Raw genomic sequence first — 22103 nt, forward strand, 5'->3', positions numbered from 1 at the left:
ACCTACAGTATTGTTTCCTCCTCAGCCAACAGATGTCAGTACTGACCCCTGTTTCCCCTGTTGTAGTATTGATCTACTCCACTGAAAGGTGACTGTTACTTAAGTAAACAAAAAAAGAAAAGAAAGAAACTCAGTTAACTAAATTAAGGAAGTACTGTGTGTTAAATGGTAAATGAGTCATTACATTCAAGCAATACACCAGTGTCCTCGTTCTCTGGAGCTATGAAGAGAATAGAGGAGCAAGTGTAAGAACAAGAACAGTGTGTAACAGTCACAGCCACATACTGACTGACTGATGAACGACAGTGTGTGTGGGACATGGTTAATGTCAGTGGGAGGCGGTTTGATGCAGTCATCTTCGCTTGAAAGATGTGATTTGAACAACCAAAGGCTGGCTCCTCGCCCTCCCCCCCTTTCCCTCGGGCTAGCTGGGCTGCCTCAGTGGACTCACAGCACATCACCTCTCTCCGATACCCTCAGTCCTCCCAGGGGTCCTCTGTCAAGCCTCAAAAGCCTTTTTTTTCCTGTCGGAAATCAGCTGTTTTCATGAGAAGTTGCAACACAGCAGGATAGTTCCCGGTGGACCATTATGCACCTGCAGCAACACCTGAGTACTGAATTTGATGCTTTTCAAAGTTTCTGAAATATCAGAGTGTTTTGGAAGATTTCTAGTTTACAAGAACTTTTTAAGGACCAATTTTCAAAATGAAAGTGCTTTGATGTAAGTATATAGCTATTTGATTATATAACACTTAACTATGATGTGAAAGAATATATATTATTCTATTTGTTTGGTTCATTGCTTAAAGTAAAATGCAAAGTAAAGTAAAGCATTTCACTTTCATGTTTACTTATTTCATTGATTTATTTTGTTCTATCAGATCAAATGACTGAGACGTTTGTGTAACACTTCCTGAAATTGTTAGAATTTGTTTAGCAGATTTCACTGACACTGCCTTAATGTTTTTTTTTCTTAAAGTTGAGCAAGTTTAACATCAAGTTGAGCCATGCCAGAAATAAAAAAGTCTCAAATTATGTCATTCAGAAAAACTGGATAGATGATGCTAGTTAAGAATATAACGGTGCATCAATTCATAGGGTTCACTACACATTTAAAACCCACAAAGTCCAAGTACATTACAAGCTGATGAAATGTTGCCTTCTAGTGAATTTATTATAATGAATGAATGAATGAAATTATTAACCTAAACTTATGAACTTTCAGCATTTCAACATACTGTAGCACATGGATGGAATTTTGCAGCTGCATGTTGAAGTGTCATTCATTTTGTATCAGAATGAGCTGAGTTAACAGTTATTGGAGACCTCATTTTTAAATCTAATTAAAATTGGTCAACACTTTCAGTTTCTTGCGTTAAGTTTGAACTCTTTAAAACCTATTTGTGCAATTCAAATTCAACAGAAAAGTCAGATAATGGAATAAATGCTCATCACTAACATTATGCAAGCTTAAATACATCAAAATGGTTCTTAAGACCTTTTTTGGCTTTTAAAAAGGATTTATTTGAAAAAGCAAGAGGAGCGATAAAATCAGACAGAAGTATTAAACATAAATGTAAAATAACTACAAATGTTTTGGAGAATCAAATAAAGTGAAACTGAGCAGTGGCTAGAAAAGGTAAACCTGTTCAGAAGTCATTTGTGGACTGAAGAACATCACATGCTGAGCTGCAACTGGAACATGATGAGAACGAGGACAGCCTTACATAATGTGTATGAGAATGTACATGTACTAGTCCTTCCTGGGGATAAATCTCAGTGCAAACGTGGCATGCCAATAGCTGTCCACCATAGAAGATTACAGCGGCAGAGAGAATCAGTGGATAACCAGTGGATAGAGAGCACATGTATTTAGGACACAGCGTCCTCCACAGCCTGAAACCTGATTATGATTATCAGAACAAGATAGTTCGATACATTTATGGGGAGGCACATGAAGGTCGCACACAAGAATTTCACTCACATGTGCTGTACCAATGTACCTGCACATGTGATGTGACAATAAAAGTGATTTGATTTGATTTGATTTGATTTGAAGGGCAGCACAGACGTGAAAGTAAATGTAAACGGATTAATGTTACATTTGTTACATTGTTTTATATACTATTTCTAGATTGCTCAGTGATTAGGGGTCAGGCGTGTTCTGGTTTAAGGTCTCCTCTTTGATGGTATGGTGAAGGGTGACACTGAACACATACTAATCAATGCAGGCAGTTCACTGCAGCTGGGCTAAAACAAGCACGCTCATTATCTTTCATTTCTAAAGGATGGGGATGGATGGAGGAGAAACACAGTGTCCTCCATGAATTATTCCCATTGATCATGTTTCTCCCTCACTATAGATACAAAATGTCTTAAACAGCCTAACTAATAAGGTGAACGTCTGTGTGTCTTGATGAAGGTTGTAGTGAGTACTCCTGGATGTTTGTATTTATATATCACACTGCAGAGTATGTCAGATACAGTTAGTGTGATGAGTTATGATCAATTTGACAATAAATGTAATATTGTACGTTAAAAACTGTTGTATGTAATGCCTTCTGTGGCTCTGGATGTGCTTTTTTAAATGGCTAATGCCATTGTTGTGATGTCATTAGGGTTATCTCAACTCATGCCTTGAGACTACATATGGCTTTAGGAATGCAGGTTTAAAGTTGGAAAGATGTTTAGAATTTATCATTCAGAAATGATCTAATAGGTATTAAATAACCCCCTTAACAGTGCTTTGTGTAACTTATAGCGTGTATTGTTAACATTCTTTGTCCTTACTGTAATCAATATAGCTACTTGTGAAAAGGCCCGTTCCTATCAAAGAACCTGCAAACAATTATCACCCAGCTGCAGGCTATCTGAGCTCTGGAGAGCATTTTAAAGATTTTCAGCCTAAAGCTGTTCTGTTTTAGTTTGCCCTCAATTACCATCGTCATTTTAAGCTAAAGCAGGTAACTGTTTGAGACAAATTACAAAGGGCTCAGTGCAGATAAAATGAGCAACTACTGGGTGAATACAGACGAGGATTTAGCAAAACTTATTGGAAAGTAGCTCCAAATTTGCGAAATAATACGTAATGCTTTACTAGAAAGTGTTTCCATTGTGCAAAAGTAAAGCCATCTGATGCAAATGAAAAGATGCAAAATTTGCCATTGATATATTTATCCTTTTCTTCATTTTGTCTTTACAGAAGTGAGGTGTATTTCTTTTGATGTCTGAAGAACTTTTTAGCTTCGTCACTTAACAATGGGAGACACTGGAATACAGATCTTAACTCGTTCTTTATTATGAATCATGGAAGAGAACAGTTCATTTGTGACTGAGTACAATGAAAGCACTGCCGCTTGGCCAATAGAGCCTTCTGCACCCAGCAGACACTTAGGAAATGTTCCCAGCCCACAAATACGTCTCAAGGACCTCGTGGGATTATTTTTCATGGTGACTCTAAATTTTCTTGCACTTCTGGCCAACACTGCTGTTCTTGTGGTTGTCATCAAAGCCCCTCATCTCAGGAAATTTGTATTTTTGTGCCATCTTTGTGCAGTGGACCTTCTGTGTGCCATCTTGATCATGCCACTCGGCATTGTGTCCAGCTCGGGGTACTTTGCTGGTGTGGTGTTCACTGTGCTGGAGTGCCAGATCTATGTCTTCCTCAATGTAATCCTCATAGCAGCCTCCATCTTCACCATCACAGCTATTAGCGTGGAGCGTTATTACTACATTGTCCACCCCATGCGATATGAGGTCAAGATGACGCTGAAGCTGACTGCAGCTGTGATGGTGATAGTGTGGGTCGCTTCTGCAGGGCTGGGATTGTCTACTGTGTTTGGATGGCCGTCTTATGGCAGCCTGACCTCCGTCAGTGCAGCACACTGCTCACTGTACTGGAGCAACAGTGACCACAGGCGTATTTTCTCTGTGCTCTTCAGTGTCACCTGTTTCTGTCTGCCAGCAGTTGTGATTTTTGCTGTCTACTGTAATATCTACAAAGTGGCCCGTGTGGCTGCCCGGCAACATGGACCTCTGCCCTCCTGGACAAACAGTCAACTGAAGCATCGCTCTGACTCAATAAACAGTCAGACTACCATCATTACAACTCGCAATGCCCCACGCAGGATTACCCGAGACCGGCCTTTCGGGGGTGGTAAGGCTGCTCTTACTCTGGTGGTCATTGTTGGGCAGTTTCTAATCTGCTGGCTGCCTTATTTTGCCTTCCACCTTCATTTGATACTTGATGCAACACCCCAGATCCCCGATGACCTGGAGGAAACAGTCACCTGGCTGGCATATTCGTCATTTGCTATTAACCCTTTTTTCTATGGGCTTCTAAATCGGCAGATTAGGGAAGAGCTTTGTAAACTAAGGCGCTGCTGCTCGACTCGGCCAATGGAATTGCCAGCGTCCAGCCAGGAGGGCTCGGGTCATGAGAACTTCTTGCAGTTTCTCAACAGGACCAGCTGCAGTTTAGAGACACGTCCAAGCTTTGCTACTCCCAGTTCTGGAGGCACTCTGGATTATACTGGGCAGACTGGTTTCAGGATACCAGGACAGATTCCAGAGGAGTTCAGTTAGATTATGCTCTACTGTACCTCAGTGTTGTGCCACAAATAATTGAAAGTTTGGGGGATTAAGTTATTTAAAGATCATATGCAATATGACAAGCAAATTTTTGCACACAGTAATAACAAGTGAGAGACAGCATACAGAAAAAAAAACTGTTTTCGTCTTTGAATCGTTTCTATAAAGATTCAAAGAAGTACTAAATGGACTTTTAAAAAAAGCATTGTTACTGTGGTAAAACAAGCCTTAACGAGTCTTTAAAGATCACTTTAATTTTATTAGCTAGCCTAAAGTAAAGTTACTCTTTATCTACAATCAATAGTTCTGTTTTATGAAAATGAATCAACACAAGTAATTATTACACTATCAAATGTTGTCCTATTGTATTTATGTTCCAGGAATTTATGTAAATGTTATTTATTATACACAAACAGGAGGAAATATTTGTTTTGTTCAAGGATATTTTATTTCTTATCAATTTAAATGTGAAAATAAATTTCTGGCATTTTAATAATGTTGATAAACAATGTTTGTACATTAGAAATAAGTATGAGATTTATATAAAACCTTTTTTTTAGCATGTTGGTCTAAAATCGGATCTACTTTATTCTCTGGTGAAAGATGTTTGGAATTATATACAGTTATGTAAACTGCATGTCTTCATTTCTTCTTCATGTTTTGTATTCTGTTAACATTAACTAATATACCACATAGTTAATTAATCTCACAGAAACAGCCTCTAAGAGTGCACTGGGGCTGCTAGGCTGTTGTGACCATGATTCAACAGCCAACCCAAGTCCTTCAGGCATATTGTTAAGGTTTGCTTGAGTTTACTTTCTGTAAGAGATAACTAATACGTGCCTAAAGACACTCATTTGCCCAATTTATGTTCGACAGTTTGTCTCAGGACAGACATTGTGGGTTTGAATTTATGGTTTCCGACCTCCGTGCCCTCCCTGTGCCCACTTATGAAAGCACTGTAAGTAAAATTGAGCCCAGTTAAAACATCATTATATAAGCAGAAAATGCCATTTCATAATAGATGAAGTGGTTGTCTCTAATACCATTTAATATGAATACATGAGCAGATTAACAGCAAAGAATTTGTAATTTTCTGTATTTACTTACAATCAGCTTGGCAATTGACTTCTGGTGTATGAAGTTATTCTTATTAAACTTTGATGTTTATTTATTTAGATAAGTCATTAGAGACAGTTTAATGTTTCTGATGATTTGTCTGTTGTGAATATTTTGAGGCTATGCACAGCTTTCCCACAGAGATTAGACTTTTGGGATAACATCAGGCAGACATGCTTATGTGGACAAATGAAAAGATAAACCAGTAAGCCAATAAATTAAATACATGGTGATTTGCAGAGATCTTAAAGAGAGAAATAACATTTGGAAGAGTGACAACTGCATACTGAAAGGCAGCAGAACAGATAACTCCTCAACACACACAATACACAAAATGTAATAAGACACATGCACACACACACATGCACGCATACACACAGTAACTGAAATCCAGTTTATAGACATCTAGATATGTTAAAAGTGAGATAACGCTGCCTTTTTATGCTGTCTGGCTGTAAACACGTTCAAGTAAGTGCTGCGGAGTGTTAGTCTCTGATAACATTGGTGTTGTTTTCACCATGTGTGTGTTTGTGTATGTGTGTACATGTTTAGACATCTTTGTGAGGACAGAAAATTGGCATGCTACCATACTTGCGGGGACCAACAGTCACTTATGGGAACAAAATGCCCATCCCCACAAGTTTGAAGGCATTTTTGAGGCTCAAATGTGGTTTTAGTTACAATTAGGTTATGGTTACGTTTAGGCTAAGGGTCAGGGCTAGGCAATCGTTTTTGAAGGTTAGAGTTAGGGTAGGCAGCTAGGGAAAGTATTTTCTCAATTAGATGTGCTCACTAAGATATGTGTGCGTGTGTATAATTAACAAAATGCAATGACTTTCAAAACATTTAGATCCCTACATTTATCAGAAAATACAGTATAAAGATAAAAAGACAAGAGGCAAAGCTGGACGTGGCAGAGTTGCTAAGATTTTTGTGATCAGGATGGACAGCATTAGAAGTGAGTATATCTGAGAGACACCTCAGCTTGAGTCTTTTGGAGACAAAGAGACAAGGGTGAAATGGTTTGGACATGCGCAGAAGAGGGACAGTGAATATACTGCACAAGGGCTGTTAACTATGGAGGTGTCAGACAAGAAGAAAAGAAGAAGACCACAGAGGAGCTTTACAGGTGCAGTGGAGGAGGGCATGCAGATTGTTGCCCTGACAGAAAACTATGCCAAGAACAGGGTGAGATAGAAGCAGATGATCCAATTTGGTGACCCATGATGTGAGCAACTTAAAGAAGAACGTGAAGAAGCAAAGAGATAAGTGATGATAAAATGCTGCTGATTGATGAAAGAAAAATAAAATACATTTTGAACTTGATACCAGAAACACATTTAAGAATGAAAAAGAGCTTAAAAATGCTTAAGAATCTATTAAAGAGTGTGTGGGATAAATAGTTCAATGTGAAATTGCAAAGGATTTGAGGATTTATAGTTCATCCCATCATTAAAGGATTTACAGAATCCAGAGAAATGAATACACACAGGACAAGCTAGATAACCAATATTGAATGTTTGTGACCTTTGGCCCTTATGTCACACTTCATAAAATCATATGACGAGACACGTCTGGTCTCAGGAATCGTTGGTAATAAAGGTGGTTCAGGTGAGCTTTCATTGAAAGTCCACAAAGGAAAGAGACGACTGGACAAAGAGGACCAAAGGACTATTGGATCTTAAAAAGCTCCCTTATCCATCAGGGGTTACCACAGCAGATCCACATGTTTGATTTGGAATTAGATTTTAGTTTCTTGGGTTGTTTTTTTTTAAATGATGTCCCTCCTGCCACAGCCCGACTTTGTGTACTCTCTCAGAATTAAACAGGCTTCACTTGTTAGGAAAATGTGCAAACCACGACAGTGTTTGTGTGCTACAAAGTAACACATCACTTTGTATTAGATATAATAATGTTTTAAGTAATAATTTGTAATGTGTTAAGACAAGTAACACATTACAAATTATCACATTATTTTGTAGCGCATCAGGTCATCACATTACATTTTTCACTAACACATTACAGTAATGCATTACTGTAATCAATTCAGTAATTACATTACATTTGAAATAAAATTACTTGCATTACAAAGTTGTCTGGCTGGCAGTTATCTGCATGCTGGGTAAATACAGTTCCACCCAGCATGGATTCCTGCACTTGCACTATGCAGGAGGAGGAAAATCACAGGGTGACACTGTCATACTGCTTAACAATTAAATAACATTTAATATGTAATACATTACTGTACTGAATAGTAAGTATGCTGAAAAGACTTAAAATTCTTCCCTTTCTATACCCAGTGCTGTTTGTTTGCTGGAAGGCCTGCTTTGGTGTTTCACAAAAGGATGAATGATGCTCTGACATAATAATGGGAGAATCACTTCAGAAGAATCAAAGGGAGAAGGTTTGATTGATGGTGCTGTCAGATGGTGCGAAACAAATTATTTTGCCAGAACTTCCTCTTATACAGTAACAGCATTTTCCTAGAGTTTCCTCAGCAGTGCATACAAACTAACACAACAGGTATTTAACCTTGTTCGCAGTGCTCACAGAGCATAACCTCCTGCCCAGTTTATTCACAGTCGATAGAATAATTACTGTTCAAAAAGCAGGAAAGAATGTAAAACAAACAAAGCTATTGATAAACTTGATTGACTTATAGAAAGCCACATTAAACACTCAATAAATTGTTTGTTTGTTTTTTAATTTAAAAAAATATATAATTTAAAAAGAAAAAAAAGTAAATGGATTCAAAATTCAGATTATTCTGACATTTAAAATGGCAATTTCTTTCCTTCATTTCATTTCCATTTCTGCTCTGCATTTCCTTTTTGAACTGGCTTTAATGAGTCATTTCACTTTCTGCTGTTACGCTCTCCATTTAGCCTCTCAAACCAAAGGAACACAGATTAGCTGTGTGATAGGATGTAAAGAGTTCTGCAAATTGGCTGCAAATTGACACATCTGGTCAAATTATGCAAAATAAAATAATTCACTCAGATAATCCTGCTTAGAGAGCAGCAGCAAGAGCAACAGTGCTTCACTGACATGAAGTCCTCTTGGCATAATGTAGATAGTTAGCAACCAGCTGTTTTTCATGGAACTAGTTCTGTCTAATCTACTATATTTGAACCAGTGTTGCCAAATGCTTTATTTTTATATATCTTTTTTATATTTTAAGCTTAGGTTCCATCCCCCTGGGACCCCAAACTGAATAAACAGAAAAGAACTGACTGGATGGATGTTTTAAGCTTTTCTGTTATATAGTCATGCCAAGTGTTGGGGATGCCGGTGCTTCGTATCAGAGCTGCTTTGCTGACCTGCAGATGTTCATACATGATACTGTGGGAATCATGACATAACGGTCAGTCTGACCTATTGTGCTGAAAACAGCTGGACTGGCAGGTGCTGAGGAGAAACACTGTCTGACATCTCTTGTGCCCCACATAAAATGCTACTACTGGCAGAAAAGGATCTGAGCTTCAGCTGGCGTTAAAATACTAGATGTTTTAAAGCAAACATAGTATTTCTCCACTCAGTGACATGAATTTCTTTATTGTGTGTCTGTGATTTGCACAGTTTTTCCTCTATTTTAGTCTATAAGGGAAAATGTGATAATGCAGCATTCTTCCACATAATATTTGCTTTTACAAGTCTTGGACACAACATGCATGATCACATTTGATTTAAGTTGTGACAAAATAGTACTGTCTGTCTTTGTTTATCCTACTAGTCTGAAGTAGGTGGACATCAGTTAAAAAGAGGATTTCACGTAATTCCACGCGCCAGCTGGGATTTAGCAAAATTTGACTCAGAATGTAATGACAGTTGCCTGGCTGTGTGAGTATGTTCCTGGGTCACTCTCGACCAAATCTGATCAAACCACGTCTACACAGCCCTCATATAAAAGGTTTACTAAACAGGAAACAGGAAGCTAAAAAATCAACACCATCAGAGATGAGGTGATGGTTCACGTGGTCCTCTGCAGTGAAGTCTTCATGAAATCTGCACCTGACTATGGGGGCTGGGCCCTCTGACGCTTCACTTCATTTAGAAGGATGAATAAAAGAAAGTCCAAAAGAGCATTTGATTTGCTGCTCTGTATCAGAGCTGTGACTGCCATTATGCCCCACTATGAAAGAATGAACTCATAAATGGAGGCTAGTGTGCTGCTCTACGTGTGTTGCAAAGCAATATTATCGTCCTTGAACCCTTAAACCCTCATAATAATAAAATCTGAAAATAACCTTTTCTCCTAAAATTTTCTTTCTCTTTTTTTTTAGCTTTAAATTTACCTATTTGAAAATACCTAAACTGTGACACCATTTCTTTACAGTGTTTTGTACTCCATGCAATTTATATAAAAAGAAAGTAAGTAGTGTAATTTGTTATATAAAAAGTATAAATCATGTTCCAACTATTACATACAAGTTTATTAAAAAATATGTTTCAGTAAACATGACAAAGACAGTACTGCTCCCAATTATTTGTTTATTAGCTGAAGCTTATCTTATCTTGCAAGCCCTCAGAATTGTAGTCTTGGGGTAAGAATAGCATTATTCAGTGAGCTGGGATATTCGTGTTTCTTTCCCTCATGGTTGCTTCTCCCCTCTCTCCCTATCTGGCTGCTTCACACATGCACTCACCGTCTGCTGACCTCACCTGTGAAGCCGGAAACAAACAAACCCCATCTGGTGAAGTGTGCAGTCCATTAGCATACCATTGTCTCCTGCACCAACACAGGAAATTCACTGCCATCCATACACTGTGTTCTCTCTCTATCTCCATCCAGCAGGCAGAAATTATCATTACCATGGAGACCGTCCAGTGCTCATCACAGAGTAGAGCACTTATCCCCAACTCTGAACAAATGTACAGTTTGTTACATACTCGATAGCAGGTTGTTACGTAGCGCCATGTTCATTCAGTCTTTCAGATCAGGCTTGGCTTTTTTTCCCCATTTTATTTGTTTCTTTAAACAGTTTTTCAGGATTGAAAAGAGCAAAACTTTTTAATGCATTACTCTTAATATTGATCAAGATATGATTACTCAATTTTTATGTGCTTTTTTTTTTCTTTTTTTTTGGACATAAAGGTAAAGGGTGATAAAAGTTACAAAAGCCATCATCCATTTACAGCCATTAGAGACAATCTACCATTTCATACTGCAAAAGTTTAATTCATTCAACCACATATTTACATTTAGAATATTGTGCAACCGCTTGGTCAGACACCATCTACAACCGTCAAGCCACTTATATACAATTGTCTAATTAAACTTTGGATAGGAAGTCAGAAAGACCACTGCTATGTTCTTAAGAAAATAAATATGTTAAGTTTTGGTCCTTATATTTAATTTGCTCATCTTAAACTCATTTAGTTTTGAGCCAGGGAACCCATGGAATGTCTGGTTGATACTGTGGGCTGCCATTATGTAAATCCTGATGTATGCACTGTGATAGCCCCTGTTAGAGTTAATGAATGCAACTGGAAGCTCCTGGCCCATCTCTAAAAGCTGGCTGCCTCAGTTTTTGCTCTCTCTCCATCCACCCAGCACCATGCTATTTGCCTTGCTGATATAAGCTTTTTTTAATTTTAGGTTCTACATTGTACAACATCATACACCAATATTTACTGTATAGATTTTGTTTCTTAGTATCTCTTGTGTATGTGTTGCTTAGTTTTGTGTATCTTATATGGTCTGATTGGATGAGTATTTGACCTACTGATAGCAGTGAACCACGATGTAAATATTACTTGTACAGAACTGGATAGCATTTCAGTGTTTAGATTAGGAACAGGCAAAGATAAGTAGTTAATTTCCATAAAAGGCCAGATAGGGGCAGTGTTGTCTCGTAGTTAAAGGCTTTTTAGATGCAGAAGTAATGGAGCCTATGAATAACATTTTAGAATCAGCATGACAGGAATTCCAGTATCACTGCATATGTTCGGTTGAAATCCTTTTTAGTTCTGCATCTCTGCCTTGTTGTATTACAAACAACTAAAGTAAAAGATGAAGGAAATCCTTTAGTTTCAGTCTATGATATTGTAAGGTCATTGCAATGCACGGATTCCTGAATTGATTTTTTTTTATTGTTTACAGTTGCCAGTTAAATAAAGCTGAATTGACCTTTATACTTTAGTGTCTATCTGTCCCACTTGGGCGTATCATTGTATACAGAGCTATCTCTGTTCATGCCCATAGTATTTATATCCTCCTCCCATATCTTCCCACAGCAGAGGAAAATGATCTTCACTTGAAAGACCATCTGCAAATACCACCCAGGGCACTGTAACGTTCCCAATATAACCTCCCGGCACAGCCGGCTGGGCTGTTCCAGTCAATGGCCTCACACAGTCTGGAGTGTTACTAAAGTAACAATTTCCCACTCTGTTTTTCTTTGGTTGTGCTTTTTTTTGCATTTAATTAACACCATGATGAAAGGGGACGATTCAGAGGAAGTGGATATAGATTTGGGGGACTCCAGTGACCCTGAAGACTTTGAAAATGGGGAGCAACGTGAGACACTGTGGAAGGCCTCTCCTGCTATGGAAGAGGAGGAAAACATTCACACGTCTACACTAGTGGAAATCAGTGATACCAAGCCTCTGATTAATGCAAGAGACCCCCGAGGTATCAATGACTGCCTTAAGGTATTGCATTCTTTCTGCAGTAGCTCTATTAAACTTTATCTCGTGGTCTATCTGTACATTTGTCATGCTGCACATTAGCTGAAAAAAACAGAAAGCACTTAAATATTGACACAGGGGACCAAAAAGCTGCTTTATTGATTGCACCGCTCTCTAGTGGACATCATTTATCTGCAAAAATTGAATCAAGACCCCAAAGAACACTAGCTATTGGTTTACCTCGGTAGCACTAGCATCAGTCTCTCTTTGTTTCTTTAGGTGACGTTTGAGGATGTTATAGCTGAGCCGGTATCAGTGCGGAGCGGGGACAGAGTGTGGATCTGGAGCCATGCCCTGTTCGAGGTGTCTAGGATTTGGATTTACCGGATAGTCACAGTATTTTTGGCCATTCCTGTGTCAATAATCTCTGGACTCTTGTTCGCCATCCTCAGCTGTCTTCATATCTGGTAGGTTTAGATTTGGACCTCTAGGTTAGTAATTAAGATTTTTGTTTTCAATTAAAGTAATGTACAGGTGACCTTTTGTGACCGCTTATTGAGCCTAACATTGCTATACATTTTAATCTTTCCCCAGTACACATCATACTGTGGTATAGTAGCAGGAACTAGACAAATTTTTCTTCAGCTTAAATTTTTTTTCTAACCTTCATAAAAGACTAAGCCTTCCTAAGACTGACACATACAGCTGTGGTCAGAGAATATAACATCCTCCTCCATAATGGTTGTTATAATTATAAACTGACACAGAAATGAACCATGCCAACATAAGTGCATTTTGCCTCTGTTGGGTGGCTCCCTAAATTGGCACATGGTCATCAAAACATATCCGAACCTCCAGCTAAAGAGCCACCTGATCCCTCTGGAGATGAGACAAGAATCTGAGAAATATTGATGGGCAAAAATTTTCTATAATGCTATTAAAGTGTCACTCCATGGGCGATAGCTTCCGTGGCCTGGAGGGAGCTTTCAAATCGCTCAAAGAAATGACCTCGATGATGTCAATTAAAACCTTGTGGTTATGTGAAGTCTGAAAGACATGACTGCTGAAAGGTGGGATGGGTCTGATTCAAGCCCCCCTCCAATTTTGTTTTGGGAAGCCAGGTGTTTTCAGAGCTTTTCTGCATTAGGATAACTTTAAGATGCCATATAAGTACTAATCTCTTCACTTCATTGTTGAGAAACAAAGTGTTATAGCAGAGTGTTATATATTAATTCAACATGAGAAATTAGAAATAGGAAATTATTGCTGTTACATATTAAAACAAAAAAAAAAGTTTTTTTCCTGTGATTTAAGTGATTTTCTTTGTCATTTTTGTGTCTCTTCTATGACAGGTTGGTTAGTCCCTGTATCCAGTGTCTCCTTATTGGCACTCGCTGGCTGCAGAGCCTATGGAGCATTGTCCTTGGTGTCATTGTACAGCCTTTTCTTACAAGTGCTGGAAAATGTTGTGGTGGCTTCAGCATTCACCTGGCCAAAGAATGAGACTCACATGTGAGAAGCACTTCAAGACTGCAAATGCTCATTGACATGGACAAGTGCACTTACTGTTGTGTGGTCACGTGGACCCAAACCAAGCAGGCATTTAAAAAAAATACTTTATCCAAAATGTAACACCCATTATTTATAGCTATTATTAAAGTTCGATAGTATCTGCTGAGACTTGAAGTAAAAAATCAATGGTGACGCAATTCTTCGTTTCACATTCGGGATGTGAAACCATTTTAGTGACTCTTTTTGCTCAGCATGTAGTTCTTTTTTCACTCTGAGGGATTATAGTTTAAGAAATGCATGCAGAAATCATTTTTTGCAATTTGAATATTACATAATATGTAATAGAATTTGGGCTTTTCAAGATCTAGGTTTGAGGATGTATGAAAAGGGGCTTTAACAATACTTTGTCTAGTCAGAAAAAAAAGAGTTCAGTTACCTTGTACCAAGTGTTGAAATGAGTTCTACTTTGTCAATGAAAAAATATTTGAATGTGCAAATATCTTTCATTTCACAATTTTAATTACTGGACATGAGCTTCTCCTCTATCACGGCTCAGTTGTGGTCATAGAGAAAGAAACTTTATTATTATTAAAGGTTTAGCATTGAACAGAATATCAAGAATATATTTCTGAATAACAATAATTAATATTTGATGTATTGTCCTGGAAGGAAATGAAAGTAAAAGACATGGTTTAATATGGTTTTTAAACTAATACACTTTTAGACTTATTATTGATATTAAAAAGACATTATTAAAGCATTTTTCAAATAAAACGATGATATGCTCTTTTGTTGCAACATCCCTAATATAAGGTTAAGTTTTCCTGTGTCATCTCTTTATCTTCTTGCTTGAAGACAAATGACTATGCAGGGAGATAGTGTACATCCAGTTAGTTATTGTGATGTGTCAAGATTGCCTACAGTACATTTAGCAATTTGAGGCAGGAAACACTTGATTGAAATAGGTGTTTCTGATGTCACTCTTCCACTCCCACAGCTGTCAGTAACAACAGGCAGGAACAGATGTGCAGTGGCATCCACATTCACACGACAGAGATCGACTTCACTGGCACACTTTATTGTTGCAGAAATCCATGCACATCAGAATTTACTGTAGCATATGCTATGTCTAAGAGAAATCTCTGTTAGATATAATATCTATAGACAGACAGGATGGCAGAAAGTGGACAGATAACTATCATTCATGACTTATGAAATTTACTGTGTGATGGTATTGGACCAATTACGTATTTGCAGATTTATTTCCACACTGGTTTGAGCTTTTGAGAAAAAAAAAAGTCTTTATGTCTTATAAGTGTGAATTATGAAACTTTGGTTGGTTTGGAGGGTTCAATCTTCAGGTCAAATTAGTATAACTTCACCCAAATCACAAATCAGAGCACTTTCTCTCTCGCAGACAGACTGTTTTTTATTTGACAGCTCTACTGCTGACACTAATGCCCCAACCCTTTTATATAATCCCCTCCTCCACCTTAAAGCTTCTCCCTGTGGAGGCTATACACTACAATGTTTTCTTTGACAATTCACAACAAACATATATGAATCAACGTAGCTGACCTTTCACATCACACATTACATATTACATATTACTTTACCTTTACACATATTGTTTGTTGCAAAGAAAGATGAAAATGATAACAAAATCTTTTTGAATTTTACAACACATTTTGTTCAAATTCTGTACACGATATATATAAAACACCATTTGTACTGTTTTCTGTCACCAGTGGGTGCCGGGTGTCATCTGGACAGGAAGTTTACATTGTCAGTTTAGCTCGGTTCAAAATGTTACAGAAAAAATGTGCAGCAATAGCCAGCACACTGCCTCTGTAGTCAGTTAAATGGGTGAAATGGGTAGCTGCATGATTGCTAGATTACTTGATTGCACGAAGCTTGCATGCCTTTTAGCTGGCTTTTCAGTGTACCATACTGGATGTGCGTGAGAGGCTCCTCTGACTGTTGGTGTTCTTGTTAACGTAAGTGGAGGATCCCCTTTTGTGTCTGCACTGTTGATCAAAGCTGCACGAGCACTCTGTCAGGTACCGTCGACAGCAGCAGAAGAAACACTGCATCAGGTCATGGAATAGGTGACCCGCGAAGAACATGTAAATCCACGGGTTACAGCAGCTATTGAGACTGGCTAGCAACATTGCAATGATGAAGGCCATGTCTAGGAAGACGGAGAGAAACAAGAACATGTAAGAGGTTATTTTGAAAGACTTTTTTTTCTCTTCATACATTCTTCTTTTAGTCTGTTAATCCCCAGAAAACATTGAACTGACTCTACTAACAAATATCAGCTGTGTAGCTCGACTGATCTTATCCAGATGATATTAAAAACATATGAGTGACACGCAGCGTTAAACTGGATAACATGTTTTGTCATAAACATGACCATTGGCACAATAATTTACAACCACATTGGCGTTCAGTCCTACAGATATATTTACCAAATAACATATCTGAGATAGATAAGTACATACCCCCAACAAATACACTGTCTTCCTGTTTTAAATTGTGTATTTTTGAAACTTTCTTTTAATACTTTAGTAGCAAACTACATTTTTTAAAGATTTTGATCATCTGTAGAAACCACCGGATGTGAGAATTATAGCTACAAACAGTGCGGAGAAGCGTTAAGAGACAAACTAACACATATCTAGTTGTCAGCTTTTCACTGCATTTGCTGACAGTGATGAAAATAAAGATGGGAAAAATACCAGACCTTGCCACCATGAATAAAATGAACAGTTTAGAAAGAAGAAGTGGGTTGATCTTTAAAAAGACTCTAAATTAGCAAGTCTTTCCCCATCGCAGTAAGATGTAATCACTCAATGCTTAGGTTTGAAAGTTTGTTTATTCATAAGTTGTTCAAGCTGCAATTTATTACTTGAGCCAACAGTTTTAGTTTGTATTTAAATATCTGAACAACTACTTTATATACTAACAACTTAAACACCCTGCTTTTTCATCAAGCCCCATCATCTGATGTAATATTTTAGGATAGCATATCTAATAGTGTGGTTGATAATCTTTTAAGTCACTAAAAGTACTGGGTTGGGGTCGTAAAACCCAGTAAAACCACTGGGGCCCTTTTTAATGCTTAATTTCATGTATGTATTGTAAATCTGTCAATCTGATGTACTTATTGTATACCCACATTATTCATACAGAATTATATTAGCTGACAAGCTAATGCAATTCAGACTTCCTCCTCCAACAAACATTTTGGATCATAAAAATGAAACATGGTAGGCTGCTGGATGCCTCACAGATAGAACTTTAGGTTGCTTGACACAAATATGACGAACAGCTTCGATTAAAAGAACCTGTCCTTGGTGGAAAAAATACAGCTTTTTTTCTCATTCACTCAATTGATTACATTCCAATTATTAGAGCCCTGGAGCACACTGAATAAGCACATAATCTGAAAAGTGGAAAGTGGACAACTTCCAAGTCCCCCCTCTTTATCCTAAATAGGGTGAGAGAGATTTAGAGCTTGCTGGCGTCGGTCCTCAAGCACTGACCCATTCTCTTCCCTGTGCTCTGACTCCCCACAGTACTTTGCTTTATTGTGAGAGGTGTGCCAACCAAATGGCCCATCAAAATTCTGAAAAGTGTTTAACAGCCTGCCCAGAGTTGTAAAATCTTTTGGTGCAAGAAATCCTAGCCATTGGAAACACAGAGGGAAAAAAACTGAAAATGACAGCATTCAACTTTTCCTTTTTATACTGGTACAATGCATTCATCACTTTCTGAAATGAAAGAAAAACATTTATCTTAACTCCTTTTCAGCATTGTGATTTACTGCTCTTTTCAGGAGAAATATAAAGGATGAGATGTCAACTTCAAAAACAGAGCTGCTGTCACTTTGTGGAAGAACAGGCTCTATATCAAAGATAAGTTTGAGGATAAAAAGTTAAGAAAACATTGCAAGAAGCCACATTCTCCTCCATTATCAGTGAATCCTTTGGAAGTTTTACAGTGTGATGTTATGACTGAAGTGCAGGCCTGGAAAAAAGTTCACAGGTTTCATGCTGGATCAAATGCCCTGATAAATACGACCTTCATGGAGTCTTAACCCATGTGGCATTACTTCAAAGAGACTGCAATGAGTCAGAAAATATAGAGAATCTAAATTATCTTTAGATAATCTTTTGCATATAGATTTGCACAGAGACTTTCCTTGGAAAAGTATTTTTTGAAATCTAAAAGAATTTGATGTGCACAGAAACCACAAAGCCTGATTTAAATTCAATCTGTTGTCTACCTCTCATAAAACTGCCCCAGTTCCACAAATTATACTGATGTATTAAGCCCCACTGTATTTTTGTTATGCCCTGTAAATAGTACCAGAGGCAGACCAGTCACTCACTCTTATGATTTACTTATGCAAGCATGACTATATGTCAAAGGAATTTTTTGTAACCCTCTACTGATTTATAAAATTTTTGAGCTCCTTAAACAATGCTTTCTTACTTGCTTCAAGTTAAAAAAGTATAATTACAATTAAAAAGGCTTTTTAAAATTTACCAGAGTGGGAACAGTAGAGAAATGATTCTACAATAACAGTCTGCTGATAAGAGAATAATATGTGCAACACCGAAAGAGGCTTCCCCGCTGCTTGCATGACAGACAGAGACGTGGCAAAGATTAAGTCAGTGGTAGGTTTGGAAACCCTTCTCCAGTCCTTGGCTTGGCTTTGTTCGTAATAAAAAAGACTGATCAATTTAAAGTGATTGCACTGTTCGTTCCCCCATTCTTCATTATTATTTGGATTTACAAATATTAAATATATGCTTAATATTAGAGTGTTAAATCCGGTAACATTGCTATCCCACTGAGTTATAAAGAAGGAAACAAGTTTTTATTGTGGCTGCTTAAAGGCAAAATATATGTGTAACTTTTTTTCAATTATTGTTCAGGTGTATTTATTGAGAAACAGATGATACTGCTTGACCTGAGTAAACCAAGAAGATGAAGAAAGCAAAATTTTTGAAAGTTAATATAATATATGAATATGAATTTTCTTTATTTTTTAAGTTTTATTCTTTATTTCTAAGCCACTAAACGTACTTTTTGTGTCTACAGATAATGCTTATATTGCTAAATGCGCTCTGACAAAAAATACTTCAATACTTCAAGCAATCTGGAGTCCCTAATCTAACACAGCCTTCTGGGATTTTTTTTTTCTTTTTAGATATATTTTAAATGTAATTTGTGCTTGTTTGACACATTTTTGGCCTTGGTATTTTTTTATTTTTTTTTATGAGAGCAACAGGAAAATGATTATTCTGGGGGGAAAGTCTGGCCACCAAAACATTGATGGGAATCTCTGAAAGCTCTGAATGCACATTTGTGGATGTTTTTAAGATAATGCAGCTTGAATGTCTACTTTAATGGCAAACTGACAAGATCTGAGGAGTATATCTGAACAAACAGTTCAATTAAATGGATATTAGACAAAATAGCACTGGGAATTGAGACAGAAACGCTTTGATGTTCTGGTACATTTACTCCCCTGGAGGCTCTGAGGTCTTTCTTCAAACTGATAACCACTGTGAATGTTATTCCCATCCATTTCTGTTTACTCTGGGGAAGTCTGATTTTAAACACCATTGTGTTACCTTGAAAGAACGGCGGATTGCTTGTGCATTCCTAAAGATATGTTGTGAGGTGGAAGAATGATTTTTGTTTGCGTGGGACACTTGTGGAACAGAATTTTTTTCCCCCCCTATTAAGTGCTTTTGGCAAGAAAAAAAAAATCAACACCATTAATCTTGGACAAAGACGACGCATTAGTCATTGTGTCACTAAGCACTTTGCCCACAATAGGAGGAAGAAAACGGCGTCATAAACCAATAAATATTGCCATTAATCAAAATGTGTAAACGCTTTAAAAAGAAAAACTGTTATGGTAAAACGAAGGCCGTTGGGTGTGCTTTTACCTTCTCTTGGTGCAGCAGGATCCCATGCCGACCACATCTGGACAAAGAAAAAAGGAGTCCAGCACACAATATAAGCAAGTACCACTACAAATGTCATTTTTACTGTGCGGATCTTAGCCTTCGAAATGAGTCTCACGCTGCTCACACGAGAAAAAGGTTGGGCGCCTTTGGAGGGCCTTGGAGTGAGAGCCAGAAAGTGCTCCCTTCTGGTTTTTAGATTGAAATTCTCCCATATTTTAAAACATATCAAACCATAGCAGATGCTTAAAATGGCCACTGGGAAAATGTAAATGCTCAAACTCATCCAAGTGATGTATGCTTTGGCACCCCAAGGCTGCACGAAGTCCCCCCAGCAGTCATACACACCATTACCGACCTCCCTAAGAGAAAATATGTAAGCTTGAGGACTGCTGAATATCAGGCTGAGCATCCAAGAGGCGATCACACAGAAGCGGTCTTTTTTCTTGTGCACGGAGCGAAGTGGCTGGCAGACTGCCAAGCACCTGTCTATCGACATTAGAACCAGCATGTACGTAGACGCAAACATACCCACGACCTGGAGGTATTTCACCAACCTGCACAGCAAATCGGGTCCATAGAAGCGAAAAGTGATATCCCAGATGAGCTGAGGTAAAACCTGAAAGATTGCAACTACAAGGTCTGCGATGCTCAGGTGCTTCATGAAGTAATACATCCGAGACTGACTGTGCTTGGTGGTGTGAATAGCCCACAGGACGCACATATTGCCTGTCAGCGCGAGAAGCAGCACAAGGACCAGAACGGTAACTTCCACTTTAGCCACTTCTTCATTTCGTTTCAGAGGGTTCACCGTGGTGTTTCCTACGTAGCTTTCATTTTCACGACTTGAGCTGCTCCATGTAAGATTGTGAGACCAACTGTACTGCTCGCGTAAAAGGTCTTCCATCGTGCGTAAAAGCGCCACTTAGGCGCAGCCAGCAGTCACATCACAAACCCAGGTTCGGGACCTCTATCAGCTGTGTTAGCTTAGTTTCCCTACGTAATTTTCTGCCAGCACACCCCGTTATTATTATTATTTTTCCCTTTCTGTTTAATAATCCGAACTCAGGACTGCAGTCTGCAGAGAGAAGGGAAAAAACATTATTATTGAAAACTCTTGGTCATTGCACTTTAATCTTTAAACTAATAAACAGTAAATTAACGAAATAACAGTATTTAAGTGATTATGTTCAAAAGGCGCTCACCCACTAAATCATCCTATCTTCTCTTAGGGATTTTGGAGCACCACTGTCCTCATCACTCGCTGCCTCCAGTTTGATGTCTGATCTACCGAAGCTCTGCTTGCTACCAGTGTCAGTAACCCCCTCCCCTCGTTTCATTTTCCTTCGAAGGAAACTGCTTACTTGGGTATGGACCTTATAGTTCTTTCTGCCTCGCTCTTCCTCCCCCATACGTTCACTTAGTGTAAGCTTTGACAATGTGAAATACTTTGAGCCAAATCATCCCAATAGCCTAAAAGCAGTGTCATTTTTGTTTCACAGTTTCACAGTTAGTGCTTTCAGCATCTACATTATTTAAAGTGAGCTGTTGTTGGAGTCCAAAAATTCCAGACTGGACTATAAAGGTCAATATTTTCTCAAAGATACTGTATATGGAAAAGGATGTTATCTGGATGAATGCCATTATATATGGGATTGTGATGTGGTGCTGTAATTTGGCACTTTATGCTAAGGATCTGTCAGGTAATAGCAAAAAGCTTAATAACTGTGCAAGGGAAGTGACTCACTGAATCCAATTGCACATAAAGAATGTGGGTTGATGTCATTAATACCATCAAAAGTGCCCTTCACTCTCATGCAACAGTCAAAATGAATGTAGTCATTTTGTTTAAATGTCAGATATCCTACTTTTGATTCAGACTCCATGAAATCACTCTCATCCATTTTAAAGCAGTAATTTAATGTTTTATCATTTCTTTATAGAACAACCTTGTAGCAATTCAATTCTGAAAAAAATCATTATATATTTCTGACATATTTTAGTTACTTAAAAACAATAACAGTGATTTCAGTGTATGAAGGTAATCTTATTTCATTAAAATCTTTACTTTCTTTATTAAATCCAGTGTTTCTTATTTGCTTCACTGCAAACGGGTCTCTTTTATTTTGACTCGATAAGAAATATTTATTGTTCTTAATGAACATGAACATGGGAACATCAGATGTACAGTATGAAAGACATTTGTTCCTTTCAGTTTATCTTAGAATAGGTGCAGATGAACACTTGCAGGTATTCTATTGTCTG

The 22103-nt window shown here is 37.9% G+C and overlaps 3 protein-coding genes across 3 annotated transcripts; 2 read left to right on the forward strand and 1 right to left on the reverse strand.

The window, feature by feature from the left end:
• The first annotated feature begins 45 nt into the window (after nucleotides 1-45).
• On the forward strand, nucleotides 46-5706 carry si:ch211-213o11.11 (probable G-protein coupled receptor). The gene is made up of 2 exons (XM_040002142.1): nucleotides 46-721; nucleotides 3203-5706. Exon 2 carries the CDS (start codon nucleotides 3307-3309, stop codon nucleotides 4582-4584), a length of 1278 nt encoding a protein of 425 aa, XP_039858076.1. The 5' UTR covers nucleotides 46-721; nucleotides 3203-3306; the 3' UTR covers nucleotides 4585-5706.
• Nucleotides 5707-11384: 5678 nt separating this feature from the next.
• Nucleotides 11385-14625, forward strand: zgc:172270 (uncharacterized protein LOC100136849 homolog). Its single transcript, XM_040002247.1, has 3 exons — nucleotides 11385-12363; nucleotides 12619-12806; nucleotides 13692-14625. Exons 1-3 carry the CDS (start codon nucleotides 12145-12147, stop codon nucleotides 13840-13842), a joined length of 558 nt encoding a protein of 185 aa, XP_039858181.1. The 5' UTR covers nucleotides 11385-12144; the 3' UTR covers nucleotides 13843-14625.
• A 283-nt stretch (nucleotides 14626-14908) lies between these two features.
• On the reverse strand, nucleotides 14909-21692 carry LOC120715318 (isotocin receptor-like). Its single transcript, XM_040002238.1, has 3 exons — nucleotides 21044-21692; nucleotides 19821-20916; nucleotides 14909-16042 (listed from the first exon to the last, which is right to left on the reverse strand). Exons 2-3 carry the CDS (start codon nucleotides 20743-20745, stop codon nucleotides 15789-15791), a joined length of 1179 nt encoding a protein of 392 aa, XP_039858172.1. The 5' UTR covers nucleotides 20746-20916; nucleotides 21044-21692; the 3' UTR covers nucleotides 14909-15788.
• Nucleotides 21693-22103: the final 411 nt, after the last annotated feature.

The sequence above is a fragment of the Simochromis diagramma genome, unplaced genomic scaffold (assembly GCF_900408965.1).
Source record: "Simochromis diagramma unplaced genomic scaffold, fSimDia1.1 OVJJ01000320.1, whole genome shotgun sequence".
NCBI lineage: Eukaryota > Metazoa > Chordata > Actinopteri > Cichliformes > Cichlidae > Simochromis > Simochromis diagramma.